At 37.4% G+C, this 20865-nt stretch overlaps 1 protein-coding gene across 2 annotated transcripts in view; it reads left to right on the top strand.

Annotated features, from left to right (window-relative positions):
- Nucleotides 1–20865, top strand: part of LAMA2 (laminin subunit alpha 2) — a 491338-nt gene that overhangs the window by 95365 nt on the left and 375108 nt on the right. For both annotated transcript variants that reach the window (XM_015557822.1, XM_015557823.1), the window contains exon 2: nt 17865–18035. In XM_015557822.1, coding sequence (XP_015413308.1) covers nt 17865–18035 — 171 coding nt within the window. The remainder of the gene's footprint in view (nt 1–17864; nt 18036–20865) is intronic.

A 20865-nucleotide genomic window follows, 5' to 3' on the forward strand; every position in this document is an offset into this window, starting at 1 on the left:
GAAACATTCAGTGCTACACATTTATTATGACGATTGAATTGCATTACTCAATCATTTACAGTATATACCCTGTGACAAAGGCTCCTGGTTTTGGTTTTGATTTTGTTTGCTTGATACAGATCACCTGAATTAGAACAAATATATTTACTTCTTGCAGTTTTTTTTAAAGAAGTTGGAATTGGTGACTAAATTAATTCACAGAATCTCTGAGGTCATTTACCTTTTCTATGAATGTTTACTGAGCACATATTTGATGCCTATGACTCTAATCCTCAATGAGAATGAAAAGATTAATAAATTATGACCACTATCTTCAAGGAACTTACAGGTTAGTGGTCATACAGCATGTTGGTAAGAGGCTAAAACAAAATTTTGATAAAAATTCATTATGTCTGAGAGTTTTATATGTACTTGGTAAATGGAAATTATTATTAGCAACACGAGGCTGAATGACTATAAAATGCTGATTTTTTCACATCAAGTATTTATAAGAGCAGAGTATTTGTGAGTTTTTCTGCATATTTATGTGTATGTTCAAACAGCTGCTAGAGAACAAAGTGTTCTGCTATGAACACTGCCATGTCTCACTTCAAAAAAATATTTGTCTATAAAGCAAGTATTTCCATAGATATACTGAAGCTTCATAGAATGTGTTTTTAAAGCATAAAACAGAATTAGATGCTTGAGTCAGCTGTGAAGTATTCTTTTTTATGTATCTCTCATTCTAAGTCTTCACTCTGTGGATCAGGCTAAGACCTGATACAATTTGAAAGTGATAATGGAATATGAAAGTTCCTGAACAGCCCAGCGGTGAGCATAACTTTAACATTGTATTTATTAGAACCATATGTTTGTATCTTCCGGTGTTTTATTTTTTGAGGGGTGTGCTGGGGGAGAAGAGAGTTGGGTATTAGGAAACACATCCAAATCCATCTAATGTTTGATTTAGCAACCAAACCAACTTAATCACAGAGAGAATTCAAAGTGACTCACAACAAAACACAGAAGACACTTTTATATATTTTCTAAAACAGAAGATGAAAAAATACTCAGAGGGTAGGGATTTGGGCTTAAGAAGACAATTAACACGATAATTCTAAGAAAATACTTGTTTTAGTCATTAATGCTAACATTGTTGTGTTGTCAAGCCACTAAAACATCAAAGAAATATATCTGTGGGGGTTTTTTTAAGCATTTTTTTTTTCGTATTTTAACAAAAGGGAGGTTTTCCACTTCTTCCAAACAGGCACACAATTTATGTCCCGCATTCTAAGATGAATTTCTCATTGGAGAATATTTTTAAGCACCTTTACGTGGTCAGCCCTAGCAAAGGCTCTGAGAGTACAGTGGAATCCAAAATTAATAGAACAACCATAGAGCTCCCATTCTATCAAGGAACATAGACTTGGACACATGATCATTATACAAAACTAGAGGCCTGGTGCATGAAATTCATGCACTTGGGGGGGGGGTCCTTCAGCCTGGCCTGTGCCCTCCCACAATCGGGAGCCCTTGGGGGATATCTGACTGCTGTGGAGTTGGGAGAGGCTCCTGCAACTGCTGCTGCACTCGACAGCCGTGAGCCCAGCTTCTGGCTGAGCAGCGCTTCCCCTGTGGGAGCGCACTGATCACCAGGGGGCAGCTCCTGCATTGAGCGTCTGACCCCTGGTGGTCAGTGCACATCATAGTGACCGGTAGTTACGCCATTTGGTCGATTAGCATATTAGCCTTTTATTATGTAAGATTGTGCATTGCAATCAGTGATACACAAGAAAAGTGAGGCATAATGAGGGATTGTGATGGGGGACTATTTAGAAAGGGTTAGGGAAGATCTCAGAGGAAATATGATATAATGAAGAAACACTTGTGAAAAATAGGAAGGTAGGAAGAGTGGAGGAAAGTTAAAGGGCAGGGATTTTAGTCGATGTCCTGAGGAGGAAAAAGGCAGAACCTTGTTCTAGAAAGAGTTCAAAAGCAGTAGTCTTTGAATGTGAGGAGAGGATATTGTAAACCAGGATAATAGTTCTGAATTTTAACCTAGATGCAATCATAATCCAGTCAAGGATTTTAATAGGAGTGACCTGATGAGATTTACATCATAAGAAAAATCCATGTTGTTAAAAATGGACTGAAGAAAGGCAAAGGGTAAACGGGAGTCTGTTTAGGAGGCTATTGCAGAGTCCAGATGTTAAATGCTTGTAACGTGGCCCCGAGTTTTGGCTGTGGTGCTGGAGGGAAGCAGATAGACTTGAAAATAATTTTGGAGTTAGAATAGTATTTAGTGATGGACTGGCTTCAGCAAAGACTCCTAGTTTTCTGTATGGGATCCTGCGTGGGTAAAGTAGAATGTGTTGAGCCAGAGAGAACCTAGGAGTAGTCCGTTTGGGGGTGGGGAGGGGTGAGATGGGAGAATGACAGTGGTACTGGAACGCTGGAAATCATTAGCTCTGTTTTGGGTAGATTAAGTTTGAGATGCTCAAGAGACATCTAAGTGGAGGTGTCAACCCAGCAGTTGGATAAGTAAGCCTGGAGCTTTTGAAAGATATCTGGCGTGGAGATATAATTTGGGAATTGTTGCCTATGCAGATGGTATGTAAATGGTTTAAAAGTGCAAGGGATTATCTGGGGAGGAGAATGAAATGAGAAAAGGATCTGAGATTATGCCCCAAGGAACTCTAAATCTAACTGATAAAAGCAAATGAAAAAGAGCAAGTTAATGAATAGAACTTTCCTTTTCCCTTTTGTCTGGGTCTTTTAAATCAGGAGAAACACAATGTAAAGCAGTGTTGTTGTTGTTCTATGTATGTTTCATCACTGAAGATAAGAAATTGTCTAGCAGTCTTTAAAGAGCAGCGCACATGGGGGCAGTATCTTTTCTGCTGCCATTGCATGCACAGAGCTTACACGGGCCCCTTCTGATATTTTTATTTGAGGGATGTAAATATAAGCTCATGCTCCTTGCAGAGCCGGTAGCTTAGAGATTTATTACCGGTTTATTTTCATATTTTGGATTGTGAGCAGACACAACGTTTTCGATGTATTTCTATATTACAAACAACTCTGTTGTAGAGTAATTGCCTAATTAAGGCTATGATTTCATTTTCAGTGACTTAAAAAAGTGTTTTTTGCATTTCCTCTCCTTTGCCTTTTTTACTTCTCATTTTGAGTTTTCGGGCAGACCTGCCAGAGACACATCTAGCTTGTAGGCTTAGTGTTGGAAGCCAGGCAGAAGAGAGCAGATACTGAACATATGTTCTGCTGATATTGATGAAGTGAGTGTGGAGAAGTTTGGAAGCAGTCTGTTTCTCCCCTACTGCCACCCTCTCAGTGCGTGTTCTGGGTATTCTGACGTTAGAACATTTTAAATAAGGGCTCAGGTATAATAATTATTTTTCATCCTTTGGTATGGAAAACCTTTAGGATGCCTCGATATTGTTTTATAAGTGGTACATGAAAAAACATAAAAAGCAGTTTGACTATCCTAATTTTAAATGGATAGTGGGTAAGAGTTCTATAGTTCCATGAAAATTATAAGGACTGAAAATGTTGTGACTAGAGCGGTGCCCATCAGATAATAGAAATAATGGAAGTGAGAGTAGTGGGGACCTGTATTATGGGAGATGCATCCGAAATTAGATAAATAATCTATTCAATCAAGCCATAGAGGTGATGTTTTGTAAAACTTGTTTTTGTTCTGTTTGTTTTTGTATTTGTTTTGTTTTTCAGAAAGTGTCTATAGCTCTTCCTCTCGTTTGTGAAAGGTAGCATGGTCAACTTCAATTTACCAAACATAGGGTGGTTAGAGTTGCTTTCAAAAAATATTTGGTGGAATCTCAGTACAAATGCCTACCCTGAATTCACTGCTGTAGAGATGCACTGCTATGCTCTTCTGGCACCAGAAATGGGTTATCATGGCCGTTATTTTCTTACGTGTGTATAAGTTTTAGGTCACTGAAAATTTACATTGTAATCCTGTTGTAATAAGATCAATGATGTCCTTTGTCAGGAATTAAATAAAATCGTATATTACTTGGATGGGCCAAGTGGCTACGATGGCATTTGAGTTCACAGTGGTCCTCATAGTCTATATTTTAGTCAGAATGTATGCTATGGAGAGTAAGTATTGATATTCTGTAGGCAAACCCTGATTAAGATCCATTGAAGTATGGTTATGTCTGGTTTGTTTCTGATCATCATAAAAAAATACCTAAGTATTCATCTTAATCTCTTTGGAAAGAACAAAGTATTTTAAAAACTAGTTCCACAGAGGACCTGGACTACTTTTTCCGACTACAAAAGAAGAAAGGAGACCAAACCACCCATAAACCCCACCCCCCACCCCCAATAGCCTTTTATTTTGGAAACTGAAAAGGGCAGAACGAAGCAACAGTAGGAGACAAGTTTGAAAGGCCTGTAAACATGAGTTACCAGAATACGTGCTCTTCTTGTTGCTTTTTGTTGTTATTTCTTTTTTGCTTCTGAACAACTGAATTCAACAATATTTTTTTTCCAGCTTACAATCATTGTTGTGTCTGGACGGCTATTAGTTCAAATTGGACTGATTTTCTAGTTCTATAAAACTCTTCGTCTGCATCATGGATCAAGAGCGCCCGGGTGACTCCCTGCAGAGCACAGCTGGGAATGAGTCCCTGCAGCAACATTTTGTTTTGTCCCGTTTTTGTTTTATGCCGACGTGTTGTTCCTACACACCCACTTCGCTCAGAGTTTCAACAGACAAGTATCTCCCTTTCTTTCTTGACGTGTCTTAGAACATTTTAAATTGTCAGGTTCGCTTTTGTCTTTCAGATACTGAAGGACTTGCAAACAGCTTCGTTTGCTTGCATGAAAATTTTTTTTAAAGGCTCCACAGACAGAGAATACTGAAATGGAAAGTTAGAAACATTCAAACAGACAGTTTTCTCATTCTTTTGAGAGGCGATAGCTGCTTGGCATGAACAAGCAGGGGAAATATTGTGTACCAAAGATAGGATGACAGAAGGAGAGGGAGAAAAAAATAAATAAAAAAAGGAGAGTGAGGGAGAAGTGTAGTGAACAATAGGTTGTGAACAATAGGTTATGATTTTTAAAAGTTATTAAAACCAAATATATTAAAGAGAATTGTGTTATTGACTGATGACTTTCCCATAGCAAGTATTCAGTACCATCTGTTATCAATTCTATTAATGAGGGTCTTTGCAAGCTGGGTGATAGATATTAACCAGAAACATTATTTGTGAAATTAAAATAAGTATATTGTATATACCGATATGTAGACATATATCATTATCTATGACGATGAATAAAAATATTATAATACACTAGGCACAGACAATGAAGGCAGATACTCTACAATATTCATTTAGTTTAATATTTAAACTGATGAAAATAAGAAAATATACTTAAAAATTCTTTTTTGCCAGACTACATTAAAATATTTTCTTTAAATACATGAGTTAAGTCATGGTCATTTTAAAATGATGATTTACAGTTAAAGGTATTCTAAATAAAAAGCCCAATGAAACAAAAACACAACTAGAGGGAAACAATCACTAAAAAGGAACATAACTTTTAAAGTGACACTATGGCCACTTCTGATCATGGTCATTGTATAGGCACTGCGTCTTTGTGTAAGAAGTTGTGATTGTTGCCACTACTATTGTACCTTCACATTTTACCCTAAATATGTATAAAAGAAGCAACTGTATACATATTTATTCTTTAGTCAATTATAATAATGTCACCTTCTCGATCTTCCTCTCCTCTCTTCACTGTGTAGCGCCCCCCCCCCACCTCCATATGAGTGTGTATGTATCTATGTGGCTATGTGGATATGGTGGTATAATCTTTATATCCATTTAGCTAATTGATCCCAAGCAACAGAAACCACCAACAGAAGAAATGTATTTAAAATAGATCACATAACTTGCAGAATCATTGGAAAGATTTGAAAACCAGGCTCAGGAGATGACAGACTTCAAGGCCATTCCTAGGTTTCACTGCCTGAATAAGCTAATCAAGGCTCCTTTGCAGACATTGCTGTCGCCTCTTTCTCTCCCACCCCGACTGGTGCTAGTTTATCTTTCACTAGCATGATCTTAGTTTCCTTATCACCCCAATCTTGTACTTCAAGTACCCAACATTCTGAGCCCTACAGCAAAGTCATGTGTACATGCCCAAAATGCAAAAGGGAGCAGAGAAGAAAGATCTCTTTACCTCTATTTCTTTGGTTAGGAGGTAGGGGACTGAATACCCTACAAGGCCAATTACCCAATGATAGAAATGGAGGCTGGGTGTCTGGAATGCCAGGAAGTGGAAAATCTCTACTACATTTTTCAAATAGCTTAGTTTTTTAAAAAATCATCTCACTGACCTATAGTACTAAAACAGAGCTCTACATTTCTGCTGAATTAATAGTCTGATTAGTTTAATGGCTTTTTTTGTGCCAGATTTCTTTGCAGAAAGATTACACAAATGCATGTATTTATTCTTAATCAATAAATTTAAATTTCAGTGCTAGTAGATATTAGCTAGTATTATCTTTATACTCAGTAATGTTATAGGTGAGAGATCCACTGTCAAAGATATTAAAGTTTCAGTGTGATGAGGGTTATAATAAAATATCAACTAAGTACTGTGTAGACACCAAGAGGGAAATAACAAATTCTGTGTAGCAAAGTCAGGGAGCACTTTCACAGAGCAGGAAGAATTTGAGCTGGGTCATGAAAGACAAGTCGATGACCATGTTTGAAAAAAGAAAAGGAAGAAAAGAGAAGCATTCTGAAGAACAGACAAGATAATATTATGACCAAAAAAACCACTTTCAAGCATCTGATATGTTTGTAAACAGTAAAATATCACTACACTGGATGTGTAAGAAGTCATGAAAGATGTTGGAATCAGATGAGTGTAGAGAGGTAGATTGAGGGCCTGATTATAAATGTTTAGATTACCGAGGAGTTTGGCTGTTATGCTATAGGCGACAGGCAATGCACAGAGGTGTTTAAACAAGAAAGTGACATGATTAAATTTAATTTCTAAAAACATAATTTTTCTGGCAGTGGGAAAGATGAACAGAAGTGGAGTCATGCAGGGCAGGTTAGGTAGGATGTCTTTGCTGTAGAGGTAAGGTAAGAATAGGACATCCTTATACAAAAGGATAGATAGATAGATAGATAGATAGATAGATAGATAGATAGATAGATGATAGATGTTAGATAGATAGATAGATAGATAGATAGATAGATAGATAGATAGGTAATGTTAAGCTAGAGACAAAAAGTTAGGAAGCAGAAATCTTGGGATGGTGAGAAAGACAAAAATACCTTTTACCATTTTCTAGTTTTTGTGGAATAACATTTTTTAATGCAGGGGTATATTCACCTGTTTAGTAAGAGTGGCAGAAATTTAGGAGATAAGGCTGGCAGTGAATCAGTTACCAATATTTTTGTAGTTGGTCTTCATGAAGCCCGTCAATAATGGACATGAACATGTGGTAGGTGATTCGGACTTAAAAACAGGCTTTATGATTCACAAGAGGAACTGATGTGTAAGCCACGTGTGGAAGCCAGGCGATCACTTTCCCCCTCCCAGTGATTCTAGGATCCATTGGGAAAATCTGCAAAAGTGTCATTGTCAGAGGAAATTAAGGCTTCAGTTACACTAAAAACAGTGAAGGTATGCTTCTTAAAATGCAGAAATCTACGATAAATTATAGGACTTGTAAAAGTGTGATGGAAGTTGGCCTGTGAGTGACTATGGAAGGGACAGAGGAACTAGTTGGCATAAAGCTCAGGAATGATGTAGGAGGTAGAAAGGGTTTCCATGTAGAACAGAGAGGAGAGTGAGGCAGCGTGTCTCTTTAATACTACAGTTCATTTGTGATTATAATAATTGTGTTTGAAAACTAGCTGTGCCATTTAGGTTCTGGGAATTGTTTTCTTTATTTGTAAAATTGTAGCTATGCGTCTTTGCACTGCATCCTTTGTGCTGCCAGACAACCACCTTCGAGTTCATCACCTTGAGAATCGTTGCCTAAAGGCCAGGGAACCCACCACACAGCAGATCACTTGCTTTTATGTTAGACACACGTCTCTCTGACTCCCTTGTAGTTCTTCAAAAGACAACGCTTATGTATTAAATATGGCTCTAAGTCAAAGTTCTCCATTTTTATAAAATCAAAGCTGGATGAACTGGAAAGCTGTATCAGGAAAGTAGAACCGCCTGCAGATGTCTGGCCTGCCCGTGTCGTGAAGGGACTTGAGTTGTTTTGCTTACCCAGTGCTTTATTTTGCTTCCTTCTTCTGATTGTGGGTGGGATTGAAAAGATGGTTTTCTTTTGTAGTATCCAAGAACTTTTCACATTTGATTCAAGAAATGTGAATTTAATATTTTATTGCTACTGATATTGATAATTTATGAAAGCCAAAGAATGAGGTAACTCCCAAAAATGCACATATACTGTGCACATGTGTGTATATATACCCATACAATAGATCTATACTTATACATATATGTATAATATTTCTATAGATTATTTGCCAAATTTTATTTAAAGATGTTCTGGAGTGACTCAGTGGTTGAGTGTCGACCTATGAGCCAGGAGGTCATGGTTCGATTCCCTGTCAGGGCATATGCTCTGGTTGCTGGCTTGATCCCTGGTGTGGGGTGTGCATGTGGTAGCTGATCAATGATTTTCTCTCATCGTGGATGTTTCTATCTCTCTCTGCCTCTCTCTTCTCTGAAATAAAAAAATATATATATAAAGTTCCTGCATACAGAATGTTGAAAGAATCATATAATAAATGCCCATATACTTATCATCTGTATTTAAAAATTAACATCTGGCTGTATTTGTTTTATCAGACATATAAACATCTGTACATAACTACCCATAAATCTATGTTAAACTTTGATTCATTGAAAACTTCATGCCTAAGCACTTAATCATGATATCATTAAGTAGAGTTCAATATGGTTTTCCTTTTTTTACGGTAAGATTTGTCTACAGTTAAATGCTCAAGTCCATATTGGGAGTAACATTTTCTCATTGAGGGTAACATTCAAGTTTTAAAAATGAATATATTTGTTTTATATAAACTCCTAATGAAATATTGCATCATCCTAGAAATTTTCTTTATGCCTCTTCTTAATCTCTACCCTTAAATCAACTATTTCTCCCCTATTATTTTCCCAATGGATCAGGTTTACCTGTTCTAAAAATTATATAAATGAATAATAGAATATGCATTCATTTTTGTAAAACATTTCTTATTTAGCATCACACTTTTAAGAGTCTTCTCATTGTGGCATTGATCAGTAGTTTGATTCATTTTAGTGTTCAGTAGTATTCCATTGTATGAGTACATCATAGTTTCTGTATCAGTTCTTCCATTGAAGGAAACCTAGGCTATTTCCAGATTTGACTATTATGAGAAAAGTTTCTATGAATTTTTTTTGTATAGGTCTCTCCATGGACATGTACTGTCATTTCTGTTGGGTAGCTACCTTAGAATGGGATTTTGGGGGTCTTGAGGTAGGTCTCAGTTTAAATTTATCTAAAAATGCCTGTTTTCTAAAGTGGTTATATTAATTTACACACCTAAGAACAATGAAGTAGAGTTTTATTTGCTCCACAAACTCTTAAACATTGATGTTGTCATTCTTTTCAATATTGTACCACTTAATCTAAAGCATAAGAACCTTGTAAATAAATAGGTAAATATATATGATCTCTCCACCTCCTTTCCTTTGTTACAATTGCCGTATGTATTAAATCAGAATACATCACTCCCACCACCAAAGCGATATTATACATATTTTTTGATAAACATTAATATGTATTTAGAGAACTTAGAAGAAAAGTTGATTGATTTATATTCATGGTTATTTACACATCTGTTAACTCCAATTTTCTATTAATCACATGCAGTACTTTTTTTGTAGTTTGTATTCCTCTGTTGAGATTTCCTATTTGTCTTTTTATTATAAATATATTTTGAGTTATCCTGGATCATAGTTATAAAAGCTGCTTAAAATATTTCTGTGCTAGTTCCAAAATCTGGGTGATATTAATGTTGGTCTCTATTCACTGCCTCTCTCCTAAATATGGGTGGCATTTTATGGTTTCTTTTGTATGTATAGTATTTTTTTCTATTGCATTATGGATGTTGTGAATGATATATTGTAGAAACTTGGGATTCTGTCATGTTCTTCTGAAAAATAGTCCCCCGTCTTTCATTTTTGTGTTACATCAGTTGATTAACTGATCTGAATTCCAACTCCAAACTATTGTCTTTCCTGTGGAATACAATAACCATGATCTCTGTTTTATCACCAACTTGGGTACTTACGATCTGCCTAGGCGCAGCGGTTCTCAACCTGTGGGTCGCGACCCCTTTGGCGGTTGAATGACCCTTTCACAGGGTCGCCTAAGACCATCCTGCGCATCAGATATTTACATTATGATTCATAACAGTAGCAACATTACAGTTATGAAGTAGCAACGAAAATAATTTTATAGTTGGGTCACAACATGAGGAACTATTTAAAGGGCCAGAAGGTTGAGAACCGCGGGCCTGTAGTGGTCGGCAAACTGCGGCTCGGCAAACCATGGCTCACGAGCCACATGCGGCTCTTTGGCCCCTTCAGTGTGGCTCTTCCACAAAATACCATTTTCTGCACATGGGCCACGAAGTCTCAGTCGCACTGTACATGCGTGCCCGCATGTGGTATTTTGTGGAAGAGCCTCACTGAAGGGGCCACAGAGCCGCATGTGGCTCGCGAGCCGCTGTTTGCCGACCACAGGTAGGGCATATGTAGGTCTGGCATCAGTGAGGGATTTGGGAAGAGTTTGTACATATATTTTGACGCTCTCTTTCTGTGGCTTGGTTTCTCCCAGTATTATTTCCTCACTTTATAGCAACTGTGGTTGCTCTTAGTTCTGTATTCTGGTTCTTTAAGACAGTTAAAAAAAAAAAAAAAAAGACTAAAACTGTGGTATTCTATTTGAGTTTTTAGCCACTTTGCATGACTCAGTCTGGAGCACTTCTAATATCTTCATTCTTCTAAGCATACACATCCCTTCTGGCTTATCTTCTTTGGGATGGTCTCCAATGTCTTCAGATATTTGGGTTTTTAACAAATATATTTTCTTAATATTTTATAGCTGTTATCAGTGAGAGGCTTGGTTCAATAAAAGCTACTCCACAATTATTAAAAGTGGAACCTTCACATGCAGGTTTAAAAATGCTCCTGTCATTTGTCAGATTTGTGGATGTTGAAAATGCAGATCATTGAAATCACGAAAACTTGTATAAAGATACTACAGTATTTGAGCAAGCTTATCTATATAATAAAAGCCTAAACGACCGTTATGGCGGAAGGACCAGAACGACCGGTTGCTGTGATGCGCACTGACCACCAGGGGCCAGATGCTCAGTGCAGAAGCTGCCCCTGGTGGTCAGTGCGCTCCCACAGGGGGAGTGCCGCTCAGCCAGAAGCTGGGCTCAGGAGCAGTAAGAGCAGCAAGCAGGTGGGTGGTAAGGAGCAAGGGCTCCTGGACTGCGAGAGGGTGCAGGCTGGGCTAAGGAATGCCCTCTGCCTCGTGCATGAATTTATTTATAGAATAAAGACATCCAAATAAAAACAATAAAAATGTGGTGAATTTTCTAAATGTTTTCCATATTGTAGCAAAATTTTCATTTTTTACATTATATAGACAGCCTTCTTGCAGATTGTCTATTTACTAAATATATACATATCACAGAAACAAAGATATTATTATCTACATGGTGTACATATGTTGATCTTTAATAAAAATGTATAACATGGAAAATAAATATTATTTATGTTTTCTTCAGACTTTGTTCTTTAAGCCACAAATCCAACAGTTTATTTAGTCAAGGTACTATTCCGGGGGAAACAAGTCAATTATAATTGTATGGATAATGATGACTGACTTTTATGTCATTATCATTACATGACCTCAAGTTGAATAAGAGGCTGTAAATCAATACTCTATAAAGGTTCGCCAGCTATTTGTAGCCCTTTTACACTTGTACTGTTTTTATAATCTTAACCAAATAACCCATATTGCATATGGCAATAAATATTGCTCTGCCGCTTTTGAAAGGGATTAAATAGGCACAGCCTAATGGATCTAACATATAATGAAAATGGGCTGCAATCGATAATATACCCTGCTGAAGAGTCAATAAAAATTCAGATATTGACTAACTCTTCAAATTGGTCATTAACACCTAATTGGAGACCTTCCCTGACCAATACATGTTACTGAGTTTTAAAAATAAACAGCAAAATAGCTGATGATATTTCAATAAGCAACTGTTTTCTGATCACCAAGCAAGACAATTAAATTAAGAAAAGGTTATTTTTAAGTACATGATCAATAAGCGTAACAGAAACAAATCAATGGAAAGACCCAAAACAGTAAATATCAGTAATGTTTTTAGTTTATGAGTAAAAAACTCAATAAAGCAACAAAGGGATGAGGACTGAGTATTTCTTTTATGAAATATTTAAACTGGTAAGCTTCACTGAGGACTAAGTTTTGGCACCTCTTCATGCCTACCTAGGATAAATCTGAGTTAAAGGGCAGAGCTCAGATTTTAGTTATCAATCTAATTCATAACTTTATGCATTTTGTTTATCTTCTCTGAGTTGCACTTTCTTCATTTGTAAAATGGGAGTAATAAAACCTGCCCCATGGGGTTACTTTGGGATTACACCATATTATTTAATGAATATGAAATAGCTTTGAATCAATGTTACTTCCATACCTGTAATTCTTTTATAACTCTGTAACCTTGCTCACATTTTATTTATTTAGTTCTGTGGGGATATCAGGATGTCAATCAACTTTATATTTGTGGAACATACAATATAAAATAAGATAATTTTCACCAGCCATTCATTTCCTCCTTTTTGTCCCCTCCCATGATTACTCAGATCTAAGAAAGTACAGGCTTGTTCAATTCACATCAGAGCCAACAGGCCTGCATCAAAGCAGGGCACAGAGGCTCTTACCCACACCTACAAAACAGAAGCCAAGGTCAGGGCCAAGTTCAGGACTAGTCAGAGGTGAGCGGGGAGACAAAGATCATAGAGCAAAACTGACAATGTCCTGGCACAGGGTGAGAGATGTTGGCTCCTGCCTGAAACAGTGTTTGTGGAAGGAAGTTTGCTTTGTTTGAAGAGGCTAAACTACCTACACCGATTCCACATGCCAGCAAGACATGAGCTAAAGTTTTGGCCTTTTAAAAACAGGATTCCCAGCATATATCTTTCTTCTCACTACCTATGTCTTTATACACTACATATTAAAATTTTATAAACCTAGAATAAATCCCAGTAACACAAATTATTAACATTATATATACATATATACCATTATGTATACTCTGTATAATCATATTTATCTATATCTATATCCATTTCTATCTCTCTATCTCCATATAGATGTATATCTATAGTATGTAAATATATATATATATATATACACAATCACCTAATCTAAGAGGCAAGAACAATTACAAATTCAAGTGCTCTGTCAGTCACTCAACAGACATGTATGATCTCAGAATAAAGTCTATACTCGTATGCTATCCCCTTTCCCTGGTATGTTTGCTTTTTAGTTCTCCCATTTCTCTGCCAAATAAACTTCTATTTTTCTTCTTCAAGTTTCAGCTCAAGATCCAATAAGCCTGTCTTAATGATATTTTTATTCCCAAATCTTTTATGGTATCTGGCATAGTATGTGTTCAACACATATTTGATGAATAATTGTACAGTTAAATGCAAAATTGTGATATATTATAAAAGAGAAAGACATATAGACAAACCGTATTTATTTAATCATGTCATTTCCCAGCCTAAAGAATAAAATATCTGAGGTGAGATATGTTATATATCACTCTGGGAACGATCAAATTATTTTTAAATTTATCACCTGACAAACTTTATACAATTGAAGTTGCTTCCAATAGCCTTGTATACACAGATGCAACTTTTTTAAAAAAGCTAAATAATCTTTGTTTATTCTGTACCTTTAAAATCTTTCTTTTTTATATTTTATTGATTTTTTTACAGAGAGGAAGGGAGAGGGATAGAGAGCCAGAAACATCGATGATAGAGAAACATCCATCAGCTGCCTCCTGCACACCCCCCACTGGGGATGTGCCCGCAACCAAGGTACATGCCCTTGACTGGAATTGAACCTGGGACGCTTGAGTCCACAGGCCGACGCTCTATCCACTGAGCCAAACCGGTTAGGGCATTCTGTATCTTTATAAACACTCTACATTTCCTCATAAAATAAACAATAACAGTTTCATGACTGGCTAATATTTTCCTGACCAATAATTATATTAGCTGACATATCACATCAACAGAATGTCTCATTGAAATGGGGTTGGAGCATAAAGATGAACTGGGGGCCTGGGAGAGACCAATTTATCAGGAAGAATGAATTGTATAGTGACTGCATTTAAGTAAAAAAAAAAAGTAAGTTCTGAACTTGTGGAAAACAAAGAAAAATTGGAAACCTCGAGTAACATTTAGCTGGAGAAAAGTAAAAGTCAGGAGGGCTATTGGGATGGGGTGGGGGATGAGAGGGATTTTAGAGACCTGTGAGTTTGGGGAGATCAAAGAAGAGAGAGAAGATTACTGGGAAGCTGCTTTTTGGGAGACCCTAAGAGGGACTTAGATGAGAACTGAGGCATTGCCTGGTCATATGAATTCACTTACCTCTCTGAAAGTTTTGAAAGTGATTGCAATAGAGATTCTAATAATTAGTTATAACTAATAAAAATAACTAATAATAATTAGTTAAAATAATTTTTACTTGCTATGCTATTTTTTAATCCTCTCCCAAAGATATGTTTTTCTTGATTTGAGAGAAAGAGGGAAAAGTGAGAGAGAGAGAGAGAGAAGGAGAGAGAGAGAGAGAAGCATCGATGTAAAAGAGAAACATTAATCAGTTGCCTCCCAACAGGAGATAGAATCTGCAACCTAGGTATGTGCTCTGACCGGAAATCGAACTTGCAACATTTTTGGTGTAAGGGACGATGCTCCTACCAATTGAGCCACCTGGCCAGGGCTATTTGCTATACTATTGTTTCTTTCAATGAAATTCTAAGGATAGCCATGACCACAAAGTGGCATAGATATATGTCTGTTTCATATGGTAGAAACCATGTAGTGTAATGATTAAGAAGATGGACTCTGGAGCCAGATCGCTTGGGCTTAAATCACCGCTCTGCTGCTTGCTAGTTGTCATCTTGGCAAGCTGCTGAACTTTTTAACAAAATAGCGGTTTTAGTAGTGTGTATCTCATATATGCATTGTGTGTAGCAAGTTAGTCCATGCAGGTGTAGAGTGTTAGAACAGTCCCTGACAGAACAGTGCCTGGAACTTTATAAACATTCATTAATGCTGGATACTATTACTGTTGTTATTTTTTTTTAATATATTTCTATTTATTTCAGAGAGGAAAGGAAAGGGAGAGATAGAAACATCAATGATGAGAAGAGAGAGAACATTGATTGGCTGCCTCCTGTATGCCCCCGCTATAGATCCAGCATGAACCCGGGCATGTGCCCTGAGGGAATTGATCCATGTCCTCTTGGTTCATCGGTTGACACTCAACCACTAAGCCATACTGGCTGAGCATTATTGTTATTTTTAATATGATTATTATTCAGAAGATGCAGAAAAACATTTATGAGGCCAGTATTTATAATTCATTTATTTTATAAATATACTAGAGGCCTGGTGCACAAGATTTGTGCATGCATCGAGGGGGTCCCCCTGCCTGGCCTGTGCCTTCTCGCAGTCCCAGTCCAGAAGCCCTCAGGAGATGTCCGACTGACAGCTTAGCACAGTCGGACATCCTTAGCACTGCCACAAAGGCAGGAGAGGCTCCCGCCACTGCTGCTGCCCTGAGCGGTGTTCTCCCTGTGGGAGCACACTGACCAACAGGGGGCAGCTCCTGCGTTGAGCGTCTGACCCTGGTAGTCAGTGTGCATCATAGCAACAGGTCGTTCTGCTTTCAGTCGATTTGCATATTACCCTTTTATTATACAGGATTGAGTGGTTACTCTGTTCCCAGCATGTGCTAAGTTTTGAAGATAACATAGAAAACACTTTATGGATTCAAAACTCCAGGGTTCTCAGTAAAACATCAGGCCATGGGATTTAGTCAGCAAAAGGCTTTTTTGTCAGAGGTTGGACTGATATGGACCCACTTGGCACGTGTACAGAACAGAAACTTCCTAAAGTGTTAGCATGTTCCTTACATAACTTGGGCCAAATGATCTGTAACCTCCAATGCTCCAAGACGAGTCTTTCAGTTAAAGAGTGATTGATGATGAGTGACTTTACTATCGAAAAGAGGTCCGTCAAATACAAATACTAGACATGTAGGAAGCAGAATTGACAGTAACTCACAGAAAATAAAAAGCCGGAGTCGGCTTCTCATATGGAATGAAAGGCCGCCCAGCCCTGAACTGAAATGGGGCTCTGAGATGGTTTCTAAGGAAGCCAAACACTTTCATTTTATCTAAAAATGATTTCTGGTGTAATCATGGACGACGATGATGGCTTGTTTCTGGTAAGATATTGCTGTATAATAATGCTATGTAGTACAGAGGCAGTAAAGAATGGTTTTCCAAAATCTATAATCATTCTCTATTTCCCCCAGGCTGGATATAAAGAAGCTACAGTAACCATTTACATTAAATGATAATTGGAGCATTAAAATTGACCATGAACAACAGATGCAGAGTTGTCTAAAATCTTTACATGTGGTTACAGTTTACTATTAGATCAGCACTTTCAACCATTTTCAACTCATGACACACATTAACTTATTACTAAGATCCTGCAGCATACCAAAAATATGTATTTTTGTGCTGATCTGACAAAAATAATAGGCATGGGGGAGAGATCAACCAAAGGACTTGTATGCATGCATATAAGCCTAACCAATGGTCACAGACACCAAAGGGGGTGAGGGCATGAGTGGGGGAGGGGGTGCAGGGGCAATGGGGAGATAAGGACACATATGTAATACCTTAATGAATAAAGAAAAAACATTAAAAATAAATAAGCATAATTTTGATTGATTTACAAAATAATAATAATAGCAATTACCTTCTCTTTTTGCTCAACGTGGCTTTTTAAAAAATTAGGTGCCTATACTTGTAATAAGGATTTCTGGTGCCAAGAATTACCCAATCAGACAGAAACTTATTATGCAACATGACCAATAGGATGCAACTCTATTATATAACCTATATATTTGTGGTTCTACACAGGGTATTCACATCAAATGGCTACTGTTGTGTTGGCTGTTGCCATTGTATATATTTGTGTGTGTGTGTGTGTGTGTGTGTGCATTTTACAATCTAAGGGAAAAGAGGTCAGTGTCCCTAACTAAATAGTCAGGCAATGCATGCTTTAAAAATTCTTGTGGCACACTATGAAAATCGCTATACTAGATAATAGCTTAAATGGAAGATGGATTATTCAATGAGATTTTTGCCAATAATAGGAACAAAAGCTTTTTAAAGAGTGTGTGTTAGAGACAGTACTTTCTAATTAAGTATTAGAGGTTAATAAATTAAGAAGATTGCTTTAAATTCCATACTAAAGATGCACAAAGAAAAATGTTTGTTTGAAAACACATGTTATTTCTATTGTACTTAAGTCACATATTTATCACTGATAATTTCTTTTTGATTGATTGCTATCTGAAAAATGTCCTGTCTTAATTTTATTTTAAAATGCAGCAAAACCATATCCTATTGTTTCTGGTCCACACACCTTCATTTGTCCATCTCTTTCAGGTTTATTTCCTGCCGTCTTGAATCTTGCTTCTAATGCATACATCACCACGAATGCAACATGTGGAGAAAAGGGACCTGAAATGTATTGCAAATTGGTCGAGCATGTGCCTGGGCAGCCCGTCAGGGACCCCCAATGTCGAATCTGCAATCAAAACAGCAGCAATCCAAATCGTACGTATTTTAGCGTTGCATTTGGCAATGGGCAGTATCTATAACTGAGAGATTTTGAGGAGAAGTTTAAAAGTTCAAGGGCTTGTGGTCTCCCAAATTTCTAGAACTTCCTTTCCACTGTGAGCTTTTTCCTAGCCTTTCTCCATCACTTGACACACATTTGATTTCCTTACCTGAACCAGGAGCAGTGCTTGGCCAGGGTTTTCTAGCTGAAGACCTGTGGCAGGCATTAGGTTTACCACCTCCAAAATCATACCCAAGGATGTGGTTGCTAATTTAGACTTTAGTCATTCATTGGTCACTTATGTGCCAGGTACTGTGGTGGTGGGAATCCAACAGGAATAGGTGTGGTCCCTGGCTTCAATGAATGAAGAAATGGGCAAAAGCGGACCATTACTAGATAGTGTGATAGATACAATGAAAGAATGAGCATAGGGTCCCGAGGGGGAGAGGGATAGTCACGAATTCAGTCTTGGTGTAAATGAAGGCTTGTCAGATAAAGTGACATCTAAGCTGAGATCCAAGATTGGGCTGAGCAGGTGAAAGGGGGAGAGAGGGGCGAGAAGAAGGAATGCCAGGAGATCAATCAGAGTAAGGCAGAAAACCTCACTTGCTCTGGGAACTGCATGTAGTTAGGAATGTCTAGAACGGAGAGTGTTGGAGGGCAGAGAGTACAGATGAGTCTGGTGCAGAGGCAGGAAGCAGATAATGAAGGTGAAAAGTGTTGTAAGGACAGGTGCCATGCAAGCCACCCCGGGTGGCCTCTAGGAACAGCTCTGATATCTGAGACTCATGAATGTATTTATTTGGCCAGCATCTGAACACCTGCCATGAGTGATACATTTTACTGAAACATAATATTAAGTCATACATAGCCCTTGATTTAAGAGGTTTCCAGGAGAACAGAGGGGAAATGGAAAAGTAAATCAAGTGTTAAGGGAGCATCTAGAGCAGTGGTTCTCAACCTTCCTAATGCCGCGACCCTTTAATACAGTTCCTCATGTTGTGGTGACCCCCAAACATAAAATTATTTTCGTTGCTACTTCATAACTGTCATTTTGCTACTGTTAAGAATCATAATGTAAATATCTGATATGCTATATGTGTTTTCCGATGGTCGTGACCCACAGGTTGAGAACCGCTGATCTAGAGGTTCCTGGGAGAAAGTGACCCATGTATTGAAAAACTAAAGTTAGTAAAATGAAAAAGAGAAAAGTTTTATAAAAGAAAAAGCAAACACAAATCTTGCAGCTATAAAAGAGCATGATATAGTCAGAGAACTGTAAGTAATTTAGTTTAAAGAGTAAAGCATTTTTATGGAGAAGGGGAAAATGGTGTGAGATGAAGGCTGATTTAGAAATGTGCATTGGGAAATCATTAAATATATATATCGGGGAGGTTAATAAAGTGAATACTTAATGTCAATGAGGTGAGTTATAATGGGATTAAACTTCACAGTTATATTACTTTTAAATTTGCTTAGTGTTCCTTCTCTTTTTGTTTTAAGTTGAAAAACTTATAAAATGAAAAAAGCTTTTTCTCACAATTTACATTTTTATATCAAAAGAAAGTTGGGAGGCATTGAGCATTCTTTCTTGCAGCTGATTAAAAGAAGGAATGCTAATCCCCTGTCTGTTACTAATTTAGAGATGCTAAAAACAGTATATCTGGAAAATTGGGACTTTTGTGATTACAATTGCTGATCTTATACTAGTATTAGTATATGAAGGAATGTTAAAAAAAATAGTAAAGACACCAAAGATGGCAACCATCAGAACCTTCCTTGCTTTTTAATGACTCTGGTTCTGTTCTGTGGTGTAGACTGTTATGGGAGGGTGCAGGGTGGAAATGATGGAACACACCCCATCTGCTTGCTATTTCTGTATAGCATGATGAGAGCAAAGGATCTAACTTGAGCCATCGGAAAACATCAAAAGCAAGAAAATTGAAGAAAGGACCAAAAAAACAAATCAACTGATGGACTATTAGCTTTAGGTTCATTAGGGGAAATGATGAAGGTGGGGAGAAACTGCCATGAGTTCAGGAACTGGTGGCCTTGATGATTTCATAAATAATGTGAGAAAGCCTGGAGGCATGGAAATGTTTTGGGGGGAATGGTGGGATGGTGTTGGGAGTATATAAATGTGTGTTTAGGATGGGCTAGGAAGAGAGGAAGGGTTAGAGTTATAGTATGTAAAATAATGTGTGTCTGTATGGATGCATATATATGTGTGTATATGTGTGTGTCTGTATGTATGTATTGAAATATAAATACACATACAGGGTGGGGTAAAAGTAGGTTTATAGTCGTGAGAATGCAAAACAGAGTTTATTCTTGTATTATTTATTTATTACTGTATTATTTTCCATATGAATAACTGTATTTATAGCTCCTGCATACAAGCATAATGCTAGGGTAAATAAAGCTTAGCTAAAGAAAGCAATTAGACAAATTTTCAAAACAGTAAACTCAGGACTATGTCTGTGGTACATATTATAAATGACGTGGACTTTGAGAAGGAAGGCATCAATGAGAACTGAAGGAACAAGAGAAAGTTCCAAGAAGGTGGTTAGACTTAAAAGCTGAATGACTTGCAATACGAGAGGAAGGCATTCCAGAAAAGGAGGAAGAGAAGGAAATGTTGTCAATTGCCGGGAGCTGGTCCATCCTTGCTGTTTCAAGGGACCTGGCATATATGGCATACTGTTCTTAATATATTTGCTCACCTTCTTGGCACTCTGTGTTTTAACCAAGGTCACCTCTCTGAGAAAGGTTGTTTCCCCAGGTAGAGATTTTCCCCTGAAGTTAGGGAGGGAATAAAACCCCTTC

Source organism: Myotis davidii, unplaced genomic scaffold, assembly GCF_000327345.1.
Source record: "Myotis davidii unplaced genomic scaffold, ASM32734v1 scaffold147, whole genome shotgun sequence".
Classification (NCBI taxonomy): domain Eukaryota; kingdom Metazoa; phylum Chordata; class Mammalia; order Chiroptera; family Vespertilionidae; genus Myotis; species Myotis davidii.